This window comes from Magnolia sinica, chromosome 16, assembly GCF_029962835.1.
Source record: "Magnolia sinica isolate HGM2019 chromosome 16, MsV1, whole genome shotgun sequence".
NCBI lineage: Eukaryota > Viridiplantae > Streptophyta > Magnoliopsida > Magnoliales > Magnoliaceae > Magnolia > Magnolia sinica.
Genome location: NC_080588.1, coordinates 19686164 through 19704970, shown reverse-complemented (window position 1 = coordinate 19704970; position 18807 = coordinate 19686164). Strand labels below are relative to the sequence as shown.

At 40.2% G+C, this 18807-nt stretch overlaps 1 protein-coding gene across 1 annotated transcript; it reads right to left on the bottom strand.

Moving 5' to 3' along the window:
• Window positions 1-531: 531 nt before the first annotated feature.
• On the bottom strand, window positions 532-17907 carry LOC131228613 (uncharacterized). Its single transcript, XM_058224388.1, has 2 exons — window positions 17330-17907; window positions 532-983 (listed from the first exon to the last, which is right to left on the bottom strand). The coding sequence occupies exons 1-2, from the start codon at window positions 17890-17892 to the stop codon at window positions 749-751; spliced, it is 798 nt and encodes a 265-aa protein (XP_058080371.1). The 5' UTR covers window positions 17893-17907; the 3' UTR covers window positions 532-748.
• Between the last annotated feature and the right edge of the window lie 900 nt (window positions 17908-18807).

The following is an 18807-nucleotide window of genomic DNA, read 5'->3' as shown; positions in this document are numbered from 1 at the left end:
CAAAGGGGAAAAAGTAACTAAGAATTGGAAAGAGGATATCCTATTGAGTAAACATACTACATCCAAGATATCAAAAGAGGATATCCCATTGAGTAAGCATACTAAATCCAAGATATCCTATTGAGTAAACCGATAGAATATATGTATAAATACATTAAATAAATAAATAACATTTTATACCATGAAAAACAAAAAACACACATACATGTATCAAAAATACAAATACATACAAGTAGATAATACAGAATGTATATAAAGTACAGAAAACAAGTTTTGCACCATGACACATGCACGCACACACGGAATACAATACCACCAGACACGTATGCATGCACGATCAACGCACAACCAGAGTGAAATCAACAACTACCAAGCAAGCTACTGTATGGATATTGACCAAAACAATGTGGTCAGATTAAAATCACTTCCAAACTTCTAATGCAATAGAACTTGGAAGGCATACTCCTTAATTCATGACATGGTCACTAAGGCAATAGAACTTGAAAGATTGTATCGTCATACACATATCACAACATAAAATGATTTCATAAAAACAAACTACACCAGTCTGCACTTCCACCATGTTGAAGATTTAAACAAAATAACCACAAGGTTTAACAAAATATCAGTAATAGAAAACATAGCACAAACTATTGAGTCCTTCCACGGCTACCTTTATTCATTCATAGGAGAAACAGATATTCGGAACACCATCATTTGGAGGCCCAAGGCTGATTGAAGGGGTTCTTCACTTGGTCCACCAAACGAGGAAATCTTTTCGCCGGTTAATCTTCTTCTGCAGCTGAAGAACTCCGTAGAGTAAAGCCTCGGCTGTTGGGGGGCACCCAGGCACATAAATGTCGACAGGAACAATCCTGTCGCATCCCCGAACAACAGAGTACGAGTAGTGATAGTAACCACCACCGTTTGCACAGCTGCCCATGGAGATGACCCAGCGAGGCTCGGGCATCTGGTCATAAACCCTGAAAAAACATTTTAAACATGAGTTAACATGATTCCATATCCTGTTGTTTCTAGAAAGATTCAGTGAAAGAAATGGGGATGCTTGCATTCAGTGGAAGCTATACGGGGAAAAGTCTTCCAAAGCTGGCTTTCATTTCGGCTGTTGAGAGATAGTTTCTTATATATATCTGTGTGTGTGTGTGTACTTAGTCTGTGTTTGGTAGACTCCTAAAAATGAGTTTGTCTCTTTCTTCTTGTTTTTTTTTTTTTTTGAAGAGTGAGTTCATCTCATTTTAGTTCATCATAATAACTTATTACAGATCTTGATCTCTAATACACGATGAATTCATCCTAACAACAATTATGCAATAGAGTCCAAGATCTCTAATACATAATTACCATTAATTAAAATAAGATGAACTCCTTTTTAGGCATCTACCAAACAGGCCCTTAGGTTTACAGCCCCTTTTAACCGAACATGCAATTTGATCTTGAACATGAAAAATCTATGCTGCTGACAGAAATCACAACTTTTTATTTCCCTTCGTGACTTTTTTTTCCAATTGTTCACTTTATTACAAATGTACTTTACTAAAATGCTGAGTGGCAATTTTATTTGATCAACCTTATCTCTTCTCATTCCTAGTGAACCTTTGCCATGGAGTTCCAGATCCAGACTAAAACATGAAGGTTGTTGTCCAGTGGGCACACATCATAAAACGTGTGTCAATCTACCATTCGGAAGCGCAGCCAAATTGCTGGGAGAGATGCCAAGACGATGATGATGATGATGGCGACGAAGACGACACGCAATGAACCTCTCTTCCCTTCCCCATTGTATTTTCAAAGGCATTAACCTCTCTTTCCTTCCCCATTTCTGGCTTACATCTTCAAAGAAGTATTCATAAGATCTACAATCTAGAAGCAATGGACATTGGCCATCTCTGACTCCTTAAAGTGTCACATATACAAGCTAGTGGTTCAGGACTTCAATCACAACCACGAAGATCTGCCCTAACTATGCCAGCTCCCAGCTACTATTGTGGGACAGTAATAGGACAATACAAATACCTAATTAGAAACATGAAGTCACGCCCAAGGAGTGGGAAGTTTAACCCAGTGTTGTGAATAGCGTTGTAGCATAGCGTGTAGCGTACACTACGTAGCGCATTGAAATAGCGTATTTCCCCTATAGCGTACGCTACACATGTAGCGTGTAACGTGAATAGCATACACCTAAAAGATGTATTTTATTCTGTGAGTTTGTAAAGTGTTTTAAAATGGTGGTGGCTCATATTTCTCAAACGTGGCGTCATGTAGATCTATCCAGACCATCCTTCACACACCCGGCACTGCGTAGGTTATAAATATGTACTCATTTAACCTTTTCTACAATCTAAACCATTCAAAAATGGCACTCCAAATGTACGGATGAGACTTTTTTTCTCTTAGTAGATGGTGGGAGACCTATATTTTAATAAAAACCTTTTTAACTTATAAGGTTTTGAGGGCTTTCTTTCGAAAGCCCTATCTCAATGCCGCACTTGCCGTAGCAAGCTTCCTTGGAGAACTTCGATTCTCTCGATCCAAAGGTCCCTTGAAGACGAAATTTGGGGCATTGAATTGGCCTCATAGGAGCATCTTATTGTTGTATTTTCAAGAGCATTGAAGCCCAAACAACGAAGAAATCACGTTCCCCCCATTTCGCAGCTGCACCGCTACATAGCTCAAAAAAATCAGTTTCCGGTTGATTAAATCTCTATTTAAGGTATGTTTTGGCCCTTTAATCTTTCTTAATGAGTTTTCTTTTTATTTCTGCTGAAAATCTGTGATTATTTTTTCTTTTTTAGAGGCTGATTCTTATGGATATTTATTTTTTCTAAAACAAAGATGTGTGGGGCCTACTGTGGTGTGTATGGCATGTATTTGAGCCATCCAACCATCACGTGGGCAACATGCATGGGGTTTACTATGGTGTTTTGCACCATGGCCCACATGCGTGGGGTCTTTTGTGGTGTTTTATGCCATGGCCCACATGTGTGGGGTCCACTATGGTATGTGCATGGCATGTGAAATTTGAGAATTGAGAGTTTAGGCAATGTGAAATTTGTTTTGTACTTAAACCTCTAAACGCATGGGATTTTATAATAGTTTATGCTTGTGATCCAGTGAGCATTTTTTTATATCCCACATGTTCAATCCGGTGAGCATTTTTTTTTATTTTCAATCCTTTTTTCCTATAAATCATGTTAAATCAGTGTCAAATTTTTACCAATCCATATTTTTCATGTTTTACATGGCATGAAAATCATGGATTGGGAACTTCAATTTCGAGATTTGGAGGAGAAGGACTGAGTTGCGGAAAATTGAAAAAAAAAAAAAAAAAAAATCAAAACCTAATCTAGTGATTCTTATTTTGCTTTTGAATGTATTGCTTGTGTTTCCACACGTCTTCTTACATTTATAAATTATATGAATAGACTTTGAATATAATTGCATCAATTCAGTTACACAACGCATAGATTAAGACCCCCTACCAAAAAAAAAAGCCTATTACGTACACTTTTTTTTTTTGTTAACATCTCAACTTTTCAAAGTGGATCATTCAGTCAGCAAACCCATACCGTGCGCTGCAATGTTGTCTAAGAATTCTTCCATGGCTTGCAAAACCATGCCATGAGTGAACCTAAATGTCACGTAACTTGTAAGGCTATACAGATATTGGAGCATCATGACCATGGTTTTGACATATACAAGTACGATGCCACTCCTCCAAGCAGACTCGGACTCGGTAGGACCCGATCCAGTTCGATACACAAGTCACCCCCTGATGCAGTCAAGTCAGACCGATTCTGCCCTGATTCAGGCAAGTCCCTACTCGACTGAGGACTGAACAAGTCAGCCCATGTTGCCGAGTTTTTAAACCGTGATCCTGACCCCTTCATCATGACAATGGAGCAGCTGATCTCAACAACCAAATCAACGTGTACTTCTAATGTCCATCCATAGGTTACACAAATTGCATGCAGATGAAAAACTCTTCACTAAAACGCAAAAAAAAACAGGACAGTTAACATTGGAAAACATATCCTAATACAGTTGAACAATCTCTAAACAGCAATTTGTATGCTTCTGAAATATTCATGTAATGGAACAAATAATCCAATTAGGATTACCCATTAGAACTTCTCAATATCATTTTAAGTCTTTTGTCCTTTTCTATAATTTAAGTTTCAAGTTCTTATTTCTTGGTAAAGCACTACATCAACAAAAATGCACACACATACGCAGCGTATGCATCGTGACATAAACTGCCACATGGAATGGCTGAAGCTGATTCATGTAGCCAACCCCAATTAATTAGGAAAAGGTGGCGATGATGGTGATGCTGATGACATGCATGCATATAATATACATACGCGCTCACATGCACCCACGCACACAAATGCACACGCACGGGAAATTTGACCGGATGTATATAGTGACACATAATAGAGGGGCAGCAGTGGATATTTCAATCCTTTGATTATTAAAATGTTAAGGAGAGAGTTCATATTCAAATAAAAAGAATCAATGATCAAAGAGTTGAAATATTCTATTCTAAGAATTTTTATTTTCTATCCCCCATATAAAGCATGGCCCCCCATATAAACAGTTTGGATCATTGAAAGATGACACCAAATTCAAAGGACAAAGTCATGCTTTGTCATGTTTCAATCAAGGTGTTCCATATCCGTTACGATACGCCCGTAAAGGCTAATACGTATAGGTAACGGTCATGACCGTTACACGATACAGGGGTGAAATGGGACAGTTGGTTTTTTAAGACCGAATCAGCCGTTACGGTAATCGTAAAGGCCGTTACGGGGCATACCTCCCGTAAAGGTCAAAAAACGACCACTTTTTTTTCTATTTAAATAAAAAAATTCTCATTTTTTCGCTTTTCTCATTCCAAAAACTCTCCTAGGTCATTTTACAACTAATTTCGACCACTCTTACTATAGTTTTGAATATTAAAGCCGTAAATTGAAGTGATTTGAGCGAATAGAACATATAAGGGCCATTTTTTTTAATTGAAAAAGTAGTATTTGTGCCTTTTTCTAATTTCTAGTTCTAGTGTTTGATTGTAATGTATAAACATTAGAGACTTATAATCATGTTCACAAATTCACCAGACAGCCTGATACAACACTCTCACCAATGAGTGGACTGTTACACTACCATAAACATGTTCAAAATAAAAATAAAAAATGAATACATATTTGGAATATTTACATTATTTTAAATTTTCTAGATATTTTTTCAAAAAAATTCGGACAAGTCTAAATTTTCAACCGTTACGGCCGATACCCGTATCGGTAATGGTGGTGACCATTACGGCCACCGTTACCGATACGGAATACCTTGATTACAATACATCTGGATGTATTGTAGAAACCCTCTTTTGAAGGTTTTCCAAATATAAAAACTTTGATATTCTCTAGTAGTGTGTAATGGATGATACGCAGGTACATAGAAATTACTTAGAAATATTGCATACATGGCATATAAGTCAAATTAAACTGCCCAGGTTATGGATCCTAGTTTAGATGTATCATGAACAGGATTTTACGCTTATTTGATTGTCTGGCTATCAGTTGCATCCATTCCAAACCTAGGGAAATAGCTCTACCACCCCCCATGAAATTGGAAATTACTTAGAAATTGCATGCGTGGCATATACATAAGTCAAATTAAAATGTCCAAATTATGGATCCCAGTGTAAATGTAGCATGAACCAGATTTTACACTTATTTTACTATATGGCTATCGGTTGTAAATGCTCCAAACATGGGGAAATGGCTCCACTCCCACGGACAACCACCCTCACCAAATGCAGCACTCGTAGGGGGCGATCGGATGCCTCACTGATTGAGTTCCTAGGCCCTATTGTAGTTCATGGCTCTTAACTACACTTAAGCAGCAGCTCTACTTCAGGGAATTAAGTAGCAGTTGAGTTTAACCTTCCCCAAATATCATCTACGGCAACTTGAGTAATACAGTTAAATGGGCTAAAACAGATAAGATTGGCATGGAGGATCACTAATTTGATCGAGCAGGGCTTCGATATGTATGATGACATGGTTGTATACCTCTCCCATGTGCATCCTCAATAGCTAGGGACTCTTTTCTTGTTCTTGATAGGATATAGTACTCTTGTAGCATGGGGTTCTTGATGTTTTTGGGTTAAAAGTTGCCTGTTGCCAGAGCTGTTATCCGGCATGGTTTGTTAGCGGTGAAAAAGTCACAAACGATGGTCCAGATCATGAGGTGGCCCATGCGACAAATTCAAATATCATTTTTTTCTTCACACATGGGACGACAAGCTTTTTTCTGGTGATCTCACCTAGCAATCTCATGTGTGGAAACGTCTCATCCAAACCATTCGAAGAATTTGGGTCATCTCAGATCATTATCTAGAAAGATCATAAAACCCGAAATCTGGCTAAAAAGGCCATGGACCAAAGCAAATCTTGGCGAGCAAACCTTGGTCGCACAACCATTGTCCATCCACCAAACTATGGTTGCAACCAGCCCTGTGCAACCAAACTTCAGGCTACCACCGGAGACAGTTGTAACCACTCCAAACATGGGGATATGATTCATATGACTCCTCCACTCCTCATGCAAACAACCCCACCAAATTGCCTATAAATACTTTCCATCTCCGAACATGGGGAAATAGTCAAGATTTTGACTCTTGATCATATCATAAGGAGTTGCATCTCCCTTCCAAATAGATGCACCATGTGGTGTGTTGCAGAAGAGTGTCTTTGTTGTTGCATTGTACCGGTTAGACTGGATTTTTATTTTTGCTAAAGTTTTTATTGATTGGGTAATTCATGGTTCTATTGAAGATCTTGTAGGGGGCTGGTGGACTGATTTCATGGAAGCTCACCATTATGATCGAGAACACCTTGGATAATTGCTATGGCATGCTTGTATCCTTCTCTCATGTGCATCCTCAAGCAAATTCTGAAGCAGATTGCCTCGCTAAATAGAGGGCAGCTAGGGACTCTCTTCTCGTTCTTGATAGAGGGTAGGAGTGTTTTAGCATGGGGTTCTTGATGTTTTTGGGTTAAAGTTTGTTGCTGCTACAGCATTATCTGGTGTGGTTTGTTGCTGATGAAGAAGTCACAAGAGCTGGTCCAGATCACAGGGTGGCCCTGCGACAAATTCAAATATCAATCATTCTCTTCGTGCATGGTACAAAAAGCTTTTCTAGTGATCTCACATGGCAATCATGTTTGTCAATGGAAAAGCGAGATCATTCAAAGTGTTCAGATCATCACAGATCATCATCTAGCAAGCCAGAAACTGAAGACGAAGCCTGGACCAGGATCAGCCACTCCGAACTTCGCACCACTCCAACAGTCAATCTAATGGTTCGTAGTACACCAAGGACAATGCCATTGCTAGCACACAAGCCACATGAAGATTCCAGCAGTGGATCTCCCCACAGGCAATGAGTCAAGCCTCCGGAAGCATATACACATCACGATTCACGAGAGACTAAACCATCTCCAGGCCGCCAAATCACATTCTGGAGGACCATCATCGGCTTCTAGGTGTCATGCCCAACCTCCAGAAGCACAAACAAACCATCCAAAAGTCTTAACACCCTAGCTTTGACCACAAAATGTTGTAGGACCGAAGCCGGTCTTAATGAACAAAATTTGGTAGCGCAACCAGCCCTATGCGACCAAACGTTGGGCGACATGACCCACGTCCGGAGGCGGTTGCAACCGCTACAAACGTGGGTAAATGGCTCCATCACCCAACAACCCCCTTGCCTAAGGTCATGTTTGGAGAACATAGATTTCATGCCAAACAATGGAAAAGGAAAAAGGATTTTCCTTTGATGCGACAATTTGTGCAGTTTGGATGGCAAAGGAAAGGGTAGATTCCACCAAGCAACAATTACATCTTCCATAATTTAGATTCTTGGCACAAGAAATTACGTGAGCATTGTGAGAGGGATATGAGATTTCACTTGCTATCCAAACAAGAACACAAAATTGGAATCCATGTTTTAATAATTCTCATGGAACTTGAGTGAGCGAGAGAGAGAGAGAGAGATCAAAACCCAGAAATCAAAGATGAGAGAAGAGAGGACTACAGAAACATTGGCTCCAAGAGATCAAGAGAGATCGATACCAAGAAATTGAAGTAGAACAAGGACACAAGGAAGATTGCCATTGAGGGAGTGCCTTAGATCTCGAGCCCAATTAGGATTTGCTTTTCTGGCTCGAGGGGTTAGTTTCAGAGGTTGATATGGAAGAAGAGAAGTTCACAAGAAGATCTACATTAGCGCTGCTGGACGGAGGGGCGACACTCGTGGTCCTTCTAGAGGTCGATTGACTGGTTTAGAAAGTACGCAAGACATATACATTGGAGAACCATCGGAGAAGGACTGAGAGAGATAATGGAAATGAGCAAATTGAGGATTGGGAGATTGGGGGAAAGATAATGGGAAAGGGAAGGACCCAAAGGAGAAAAAGCAAGGTCAAGATTGGATTCAAGTCAGTGAGAGATCAAAGCAGACTGGGAAGAACGGGGGTTCTTCTTAGCCTTTTGTCGATCCTTCCTACTATTTTTGGGGAAAGCTTCTCAGAAGGATGGTCGGAAGCAAACTTCATATGGGTCTTCAGAAGGGCGGCGACAGTATCGGAAGTGGTGGTGTTGATGCTCAAGGGGTCAAAGGGTTGAGTTTCGACAAGTTGGAGAGGGAGGAGGTTACAAAAGCTATGAAGCCTCTCGATGGGAGAAGCTTCAACAGTATGAAATACTCTGCAAAAAGAGCTCCTTGCATCCCAGATTCAGTGAGCCAACGGGTAGGGTCAAAGTAGGAGAAGTGGGGGGGGGGGGGGGGTTATGGGGCTTAAAGGTGTAGGGGAAGGATTAGAAAGGAGGGGGTGGAGTGAGAAATGAGGTATCATATAGGTACACTACGGCAACGACTCTCTGAGGAAAAGAGGGCAAAGTCCCAAAGTTCAAAAGAGCCAGAAGGAGGCTAGGAGCAAGGTATTTCGTATCAGTAACGGTGGTCGTAACGGTCACCACCATTACTAATATGGGTATCGGCCATATTGGCTGATACAATGGTGTAACGACTATTACGAACTTACGACCCCTGTAACAATTGAAAAAAAAAAAAAAATTTACCCGAAAAGTTTTGAAAAATATTTAGAAAATCCAGAATAATGTAAATATTCCAAATATGTATTGATTTTTTGTTTTGAACATATTTATGATAATGTAACGGTCCACTCTATGGTGAGAGTGTTGTATCTGGTTATCTGGTGAATTTGTGAACATGGTTGTGTCTCTAATATTTACACATCATAATCGAGCATTAGAACTAAAAATCATAAAAAAGGCATAAATACTATTTTTATATTTTTTGAAAAAAATGGTCATCGAAGTTTCTATTCACCCAAATCACTTCAATCTACGGTTTTAATCTTAAAAAATATATTTAAAATGGTCAAAATATATTGTAGAATAATTTAAGAAATTTTTTGAAATAAGAAAAATAAAAATAAAAAAAATAATAATAATAAAAATAGGAGAAGAGAAATGAATTTAAATAGAAAAAAATATGGACGTTTTTCAACCGTGATGGGGATAATGGTGTTATGCCCCGTAACAGCCTATACGGCCCTCGTAACGGCTGATACGATCTCAGAAAACCAATTGCACTTCTTCGCCCTCGTATCGCATAACAATCATGGTCGTTACCTATACGTTTCGGCCTTTATGGCCGTAATGTAACGAATACGCAACACCTTGGTTGGGAGTGAGGGGAAAGAGCAACAATTGTGGAGGGAGAATGATGAAGACAAGCCAGTGGTTCAAGTTCATCAAAATATGTTCGAACATGCTGAGATTCTCTTCGGTGGAGCTCGATGGTGTAGGCGGAGGAAGGAGTCTCCATTAAAAAGGTGTGAAAATGGCTCAATGAAATCATGATGTGGTGAAAGACCAACATGTCCTCAAGTTTCTCTCAGAGAAGGGGGTGTCGGTGGCACTAAGCCCAAAGGTAGAGGATGAACAAACTCCTCATGTCCAAGGCTCTGTTCAAGGGGAGAATTGTGAAGAGCTTGTGCAGATGGGCAAATTGGACATCATTCGGATGGAAAGAAGTATGGTACATAGTGCACAGTATATTGATGGAAATCTAGTTCATGGAAGCCTTCATTATGGTGGGGTCATTCTTCGGAAAGGTAAGTGTGATCAACCTTGAACCGCCAATGGTAGATGGAGTGGAGGCTTGTTTGGCTAGGGTTTGTGCTCAAAGGAAAAAAGTTGCGTCGTTGCCTAGAGCTAGTCGTAATTGCGGTCGAGGAGGTTAGGGTAACAATGAAGTAGTCGAAATTTGAGCTTGAGGCCAAAAGGGAAGAAAGGAGATGGAGCTATGGGGTCGACAATGGCAGACCACCTAAGGTAGCTGTCAGCAACTCGAGAGGGCATTGGAACAGATCATGTGCTTCGTTAGAGCACTGAATTGTAGTGAGGACACATGGCATGCCAATACTGATCATTTGTGGCCAGGAGACGAGGGTTTTAATCTCTGAGCGACACGTGGCGAGTTGAATATGATGTCAGCTCTAATGTGATTGATGTAAAAAGTTGCTACGTCAGCATTGGTCTTTTCGAGAAGCAACATACGTGTAAGTTTGGGGGGTAGGTAGGAGCAATTGCGAGCTTCAGAGGCAAGGCTCGAACGTCTAAGCCTATGGTTAGGAGGACACATGTTGCTTTGACCATCAATCTCAAGCCATCAACATTAGAATGCATTTATGGCCTCGCTCCGCATGCCAAGATTGAGACAAAGAAGCTGTCACGTAGCCCGAAGCATGTCTTCTTCTTCTTCTTCTTCTTCTTCTTCTTTTTTTCTTCTTTTTTTTTTTTTGGGGGGGGGGGGCGCCAACCTAGTTACTTGAGATATGCCTATTTAGGCGAAGGAGATAGAGTAGGGAGGTAATTTCAGTGCGTCAGTTTTACTTTTAAAAAATTCTGATGAGTTTCGATGGTTGTTTATAGCAATCTATGGTCTGAATATGCCAACTAGAATGGCAAGGATGTGGGTGGAGTTAAGTGAGGTTTGTAAGCTATTTAGTGGGCCGTGATGCGTGGGAGGCATCTTCAACATCACCATATTTGTGTACGTAAAATCCAACGAGGGGTGCATTATAAGCAGCATGATAGCTTTTTTAGGCTAGGTAAAAGAGCACAATTTGGTGGACCTTCCAATTGGGAGTGGTAGTTTCATAATGCAGGGGCATTTTCACACTGGGCTTGAGTGGGGTCGCCTGTTGGATGCAAGGGCACACACGAGGTGGGTGACCCATGCGATTTGGGGCCCACGAGGGAGGTCTCGTGTTTGAGACTCCTTACCAGGGGTGATTAATGCGCATTTCACACCGGGCTCGAATGGGGAGCCCGTGGGATGAGGGGACACACTTGAGGTGGGTGGCCCATGTGATTTTGGGCCCACGAATGGGGTTCGGCCAAGGTCCTAACCCATGAGATGTGGGGCCTGGGCTATGAGATAAAGGGATTAATTCGCCATACTTTAACAGTTCGAGCTTTTAGAGCAAGTGGTTAATTGTCCTGCATCAAATTGGTATTAGAGCGGGAGGTCTCGTGTTCGAGACTCCTCACCGGGGGTGATTAATGCAGGGGCATTTTCACACTGGGCTCGAGTGGGGTCGTCTGTTGGATATATGAGCACACGGGGTGGGTGACCCATGCGATTTGGGGCCCACGAGGAAGATCTCGTGTTTGAAACTCCTTACCAAAGGTGATTAATGCGCATTTCACACCAGGCTCGAATGGGGTAGCCCGTGGGATGCGGGGACACACTTGAGGTGGGTGGCCCATGTGATTTGAGGCTCACGAAGGGGGTTTGGCCGAGGTCCTAACCCATGAGATGTGGGGCCTAGGCTATGAGATAAAGGGATTAATTCGCCATACTCTAACAGTTCGAGCTTTTAGAGCAAGTGGTTAATTGTCCTACATCATTTCACTTTGTCAAATGGTCAGAATTGGGTCGCCATGTCTAGACTCGATGGGTTACTTGCATCCCCTTAATGGATGGAGAAGTTTCCCTTAGTGTTTCAATGTGCATTACAAAGCCTATTTCAGACCATTGCCCAATTTTGTTGGTGGTAGAGGGCGAGGATTGGGGCCCAAACCTTTAAGGTTTCAGTTAATGTGGTTAGAGGTCAAAGGTTTTCCTTTGTTAGTCAAAGAGTGGTGGGAATCTTTTAAGGTTCATGGCTATACTAGTTTTATATTATGTCAAAAATTGAAGCTCTTAAAAAGGAAGATCTAGTTTGGAAATAGGAAGTGAAGGGAAAGTGGCAAGCCGAGACGAACTCCATTTTAAGCAACATCAAGTTTTCAACATGAAGATGGAAGGGGCCGAGTGGTTGGAACAATAAAAACTTTTGAGGTCTAAGCTAGCCTAGACTATGCTGGTTGGCTAAAAGGAGGAGATTAAGTGGAGGTAGCCATCGCGAGCCAATTGGCTTAAAGAGGGTGATAAAAACACTATTCTTTTCATAACCAAGAAACAAAAAAGTGAGCAGCATCATTCATTGTTATCATTCCATCGATAATCTTCATGTCTGGCATTACGGCGCTCCTCCGAAGATTGCAGCCTTTGAGTGGCTTGTGGTAGAAAAAAGAATATTGACTATTGATAATCTTCAAAAATGATCAATGACCATCCCTAGTGTTTGCCTTATGTGCACGTCTAATGACGAATCAATCGATCATCCATTCATTCACTGCCCTCCCACAAACCAAGTGTGGATCGTAATTCTAAGAAGATTCAATTGAACTTGGTCTATGACCCTTTGCTATCATAGATCTTTTAATAGCAGGGCATGGTCTGGCTTTTCATAAGTAAAGGTTTTATGGAGACTTTGCTTATCGACGGCTTATGGGTGATTTGGGAAAGAAACAGAAGGTGCTTCTGAAGTGAAAGTAATAGGCAATTAGGAGTAGGGCAATTTTTCTTGTAATTGAATGGGATGTGCTTGTGGGTATTGTTTTCATTTTCAAAAGTTATTGTCAACTTTTTTAAAATATCATTAGATAATTATTGCTTTTTGCTTTATTTTGCCTTGGATCATGTAACCAAAAATGCCCTAAAAATACTACCCATTTCCAAGTGAAAATCTCATGGAGAAGATCATTAAAAAAATTGTCACTTTGCTAGATTGAACCCCCTAAGCCTCAAGCAACCAAATCATGGAGAGAAAAAAAAAAAAGAAGCACCTTTTTACTGTAACTCTCAAAATCTTGTAGACCCAATTCCGCAATTCAAATCAACACTAGAGAAACTAAATTACTTTTTTAAAAAATATTTTCTTCTTTTTTGAATGGCAATTAGTAGCGACATTCTGATAATAAACGAATTAATAAGAATCTCTAATTGACCTTTTCTTTTGTATGGCATGTTGAATTTCCATGGTTCAACCATCCACTACCATTGAGACAAATAGGCTACAAACTATCCGGTTCATTTGGACCACTAAGGGGTCATTTGGATGTTTGTAAAAACCTCAAGTTGTAAAAGGATTACAGGTAATCGAATTGCAGGGGCTGTTTGGAAACCCTGCATTTGCCTGTAAAGGCTTTGCAGGCTATAAACACATTACCGCTTTTAATTGTAGTCTGAAACCTAGCAAAAAGCCATGTTTCATATTACGGGTAAAGTCTTTACAGCTAAAAGGACATTATACATAGTGGAACACCAATAACACCATGGTTGATATACACTTGTGACGTGTGGGGCCACCGTGATGTGTATGGTAGATCCAATCTATCCATCATGTGCTTCCCTTGATGCTCTCCTATGGCTTAAAGAAAAAGCCCAATTGATCATCAAATGGACCACATGAGAGGGAAGGATGGGATGCCCATCATCAAAAACTTCCAGATTGCATCTAGGGCCGATTGCAATCAGTGGAGGACATCCAATCCATCCAATAAATGCATGTTTTGAAGCTTTCCTAGGGCCCCAAAAAAAATAAATAAATCAAGTCCTTTATATGTGATTGCAGATTTTGGCAAGATTTACTACCTCAAGCTCTATGAGGTGTGAATACCTACTTTATACATTGTAAACACTTCACAAGTTAGCCAAACATACAATTGGTTTACTTGTAAACAGATTACCACTTAAAAGCCAAACACAATAGCATATAAACAATTTACACCTAAAACTCTTTTCAAGTGCAAACTGCTTACAACTTAAAAACTTTACAGGCATCCAAACGACCCCTAAACAGGTGAATATATATGAATTTAGACCACTTATATGTCAAGCCACCTCACGAATGGCCAATGTTTATTCTTCTTCTTTTTTCACCCACCAATATTTATGCTTCCTATTGATGGTTAAAAAAAATTGATGACCAATCATACAAAAACCAGGAATAACCCTATTCTTCCGATCAAGGGCTCTTCCACTTTACTGTGTGGATCAACAGCTCTTGTTGTATTTTTTTACACCATCCATTTGAGAATTATACATTGGACATGATGCAACCAAATGGCCACCAAATGAACGTTCCACACTCACCGACTGTAAAGGTAAACCATTGATGCAACTAAATGGGCACACAAGCCAATTGATCAAGATTTGAAGAAAGGCCCACATCTCACGCGTGCACACTCTGCACGTGTGCACAAGAAAATAACCACTTTCCCTTTTTACCTCATTTCTACATTTTGTTTTTTTTATTTCAAATCTCTATATTAAGAAATTTTCTCGTTCTTTTATATCTTTATATTAGGCATGGAGTAATTTTACATTTTTCTTATTTAAGTATTTTTCTTACTTTTTTAATTACAATGATTTTTTATTTAGGCAGTTTCCTATTTTCTCATATATTGGCTAGCTATGAATTATATTTTTAAGATTCCATCGTTTTATTATAGATTGTAAGGATTGATTATAAATAAGGCCTATAGCCTATGTAATAAGGCAAGTTGGATGACATTCTCTTTTATGAAATTTTCTTATTTTCTCTACGGTAATTGTTAAATGGGGGAAAATAATCTCTACTTCAAGACTTAAGAACTGTTGAGCTTGCTCATAGCCTTGCATTCGTGATCTCTAGCATTCAGCTAGAGGATTGTTGGGTCCTTTCCCACAATCTCTTTATTCTTTTCTTTGATATATTTACTTCTCCTTTCAGGGTTTGCATTAAATTAGTATTAAAGCTAGGTTCTGCTCTTGGTAAACTTAAAGAAGGTAATTTTCTCATCTCAATCCTACCATTTTGTCTTTCTCCTTCCTCAATCCTTCATCTTTCATTTTCTTTTCTTTTCCTTTTCTCATCGCAAAATCACCAAACCCTAAAACATTCCTTTTCCTTTTTTCCCTCAAATCCTTTAAACCATAACCGTACCTTTAAAAAAATTTATTTATATTCTCTTCCAACCCTATTATATCCTAATCCCGTTCCAACCCATCAATTCCTTGCCCTTTCTCTTTTCCTCACGAAATTAAAAAAAAATTATAAAAAAAAAAAAAAACCATCACAGACCACAACCTTAGATATAGAATCCCAGCCAGTTCAGCCTATGTTCTTGTTTGGAGATGTTATGAATAGGAAGATGTTCATACACCTAGAACAATTATCCCCATCCAGACTTTCCTACCCATCCATACTATCGCGTTATTCTTATCTGGCTAATTCTGACTATCACAATCACTACCCCTATCGTCTCAAGTCTCTCCCATCTTCATATGGGTCTTTTAGAGATTCCTTTCAATGGACATCCAGATGTTATGAGCAACGACAACCACATGTCGGCTACTCAAAAGCATCCCATTGCATGGAAATATCAGTGATGGCCAAGAATGTTCAAGAGACATGGGAAGGAAAGTTGCATTCAAGAGACATGGGAAGAGAATTTGCAAGAAGTCAAGAAGGAGATTACAGCATTCAAGAAAGATATTGAAAATAAATTCAAGGAACTCAAGGAGTTTGTGAGAGCTTGCGTTGAGTCCTTGATTGAACAGGAAAAGCTTTATGGGCTTCAATATGTTTTATATGGCATTCCAAGGAATGACGTGATTATAGATAATGTGATGACCCAAAAGGAATCCTCCTCTGGATTGGTTGATAGATCAATTGTTAGATCGGAGGAAATTCAAGTAAAATCCAAAGATCAACTGACAAATGATCCAATTGAAGAGACTGAAGGTTTAACAAATATGGACAATTCGATAGTTAAAGAGATGGATAGTGCTACAATCATAGTAGCAAACTCTATAGAGGTCAACTCATTAGTACCATCTCTGTGTCAATCAAGGTATGCAAATCAGAAGCTAACTGTGACCAAGGGGCCATAATCAACGTCTAGAACGTGGAGGACCAACAAGAAGCAAAAGAAAAGATGGTATGTGTTTCAACACTGTTTTATGCACAAGCTACCCATCGGGCGTGTGGGTCTCCACCATCAACTGCCAGCAAAGCCGAAGAAGACACGCTACAAATGAGGATCTTTGTAGGAAATTATGACTTCTCTCAAGGACGAGCTTTTTTCAAAGCCAGGTGGAATTGATGCAACCAAATAGCCACACAAGCCAATTGATTAAGATTTGAAGAAAAGAATGCACACTCCACATGTGTGCACAAGAAAATGCCCACTATCCCTTTTTAGTTCATTTCTAATTTCCTTTTTTCTTTCAAATCTCTACATTAGGAAATTTTCTTTCTTTCATATTTTATATTAGGCAAGGAGTAATTTTATATTTTTCTTATTTAGGGACTTTCTTAATTACAATGCTTTCTTATTTAGGTAGTTTCCTCTTTTCTCAGGTATTGGCTAGCTAGGAATTCTATCTTTAAGATTTCATAGTTTTATTGCAGATTGTAATGACTGCTTATAAATAAGGCTTATAGCCTATGGAATAAGACAAGTTGGATGACATTCTCTTTTATGAAATTCTCTTATTTTCTCTACGGTAGCTGTTAAAGGAGGGGAAATTGATCTCTAGTTCAAAACTAGAGGACTGTTGAGCTTGCTCACAGTCCTGTATTCGTGATCTCTAGCATTCTGCTAGTGTATTGTTGGGTCCTTTCCCACAATCTCTTTATTCTTTTCTTTGATCTATTTGCTTCTCCTTCCAGGGTTTGCATTAACCATGTTCCAATTCATCAATTAAAAGAAGTGTAACTGAAAAAAAAAATAATCCTGAATCCATCCATCTTATCCCCAATTCAAGCAAATACAAACCCTAATCTCTATCCAACCATTGATAAAAGAGCAGATTGGGCGGGGAATAGGGGCATACTTGCGGAGGGCGGGGGCCATCTTGTTGGTGAGGGTGCCAGCAACGATCATGCAATCGGACTGACGGGGGCTGGGGCGAAAGATGACGCCAAAACGGTCGAAGTCGTAGCGGGCGGCGCCGGTGTGCATCATCTCGACGGCACAGCAGGCGAGGCCGAAGGTCATGGGCCAGAGGGACCCGCGCCTGGCCCAGTTCATCAGATCATCCACCTTCGAGATCACGAACTCGGCCGCCTTGGAGAGCCCGGTCGTGGTAGATGGCGGTGCGGCCCGAGCATATGGAGCTGGAGATGATGATGATAATGATGATGATGGGATGGTGGTATGGATGGATGCAGCCCTTTGGGAAGAGAGTAGGGCGAGGCGTGCTGTCCTCGGGAGGAGAGCCATGGATTCTCTGAGAAGGAGAGAGCGTTGGGTTTTTTTCTTCCCGCTGCTTCGGAAGAGCGGAGAAAATGTGGAAATCGCGATCCCCCTTGATAGATCCCCGGATCCACCGAGGTCGGTGTATCCCTGACAGTGGAGCGCACCATGATGCATGCTTCTTAAATCCACGCCGTCCATCCGTTCCACCAGATCATTTCAATATATGATCTCAAAAATGCAGCAGATTCAAATCCCATGGGGACCACACCACAGGAAACCGTGGTGATTGGCCATTAAAAATTTCTCTCGGATACAAAAGTATTGGATCAGGCTGACATTTGTGTGGTCCTTTTCATCTAGATCTTTGTTACCTCATCAACGGGTTGGATGGCAAATAAATATTCAGATGGCCCCAGGAAGTTTTTAACGGTGAGCGTTCAATCACCACTCTTTTTTTCAGTGTGATCCGCTTAAGATATAGACCTGCCCTATTTTTGGGCTCATACCTTCAAACCATCCAGGAAGAATGGGATGGACGGCATGGATGTATAACACATACGTTACAGTGGGATCCACCGTTGGAGATCCTCTGAAGCCGCATCTTGGCTGGTGTAGCATACATCACCGACTGTGTCTGTGTACCTGTCATGTCATGCGAAAGCAAGCGGTACGCTACTCCGGCTCTTGGGCTTCATGAACGGTTCAAAGGAGATCAAACTTACCCACAATGATTTATTTATTATATCTAAACTGTCTGTCAATTTGGCGATAACATTTTAAAGCATTAACTCAAAAATGACTCATATTCAAAGGTTAAGTAGACCACACCACAAATAGCAATAGAACAATGATTCACACTAATAAAACATTCCTAACGTTTACCATAACATTTGTTTTCGATCCAACTTATTCATATGGTTACATAGATCAGGATGATGAGGTAAAAGAATGTCATATTAATCCAACACTTATGAAACCCAATCTCCCGTTGCTTTTTTGCGTATGGTTCAGTTGATCTTTAGACATGTCTTATTTTCAGGCCTAAGTTTTACACCGTGTTCGTCAAATAGACATGCATGTTAGAAAATAACACATACCTTACGGTGGGATCAC

What these genes read in the sequence shown, in the direction of transcription:
- LOC131228613 (XM_058224388.1), bottom strand. Translation starts at nt 17,892, where the DNA reads ATGGACGGCGTGGATTTAAGAAGCATGCATCATGGTGCGCTCCACTGT. An exon ending in ATGGCCCCCGCCCTCCGCAA is followed by an intron (nt 984 to 17,329) that starts GTATGCCCCTAT and finishes ATGTTTTTTCAG; the next exon opens with GGTTTATGACCAGATGCCCG.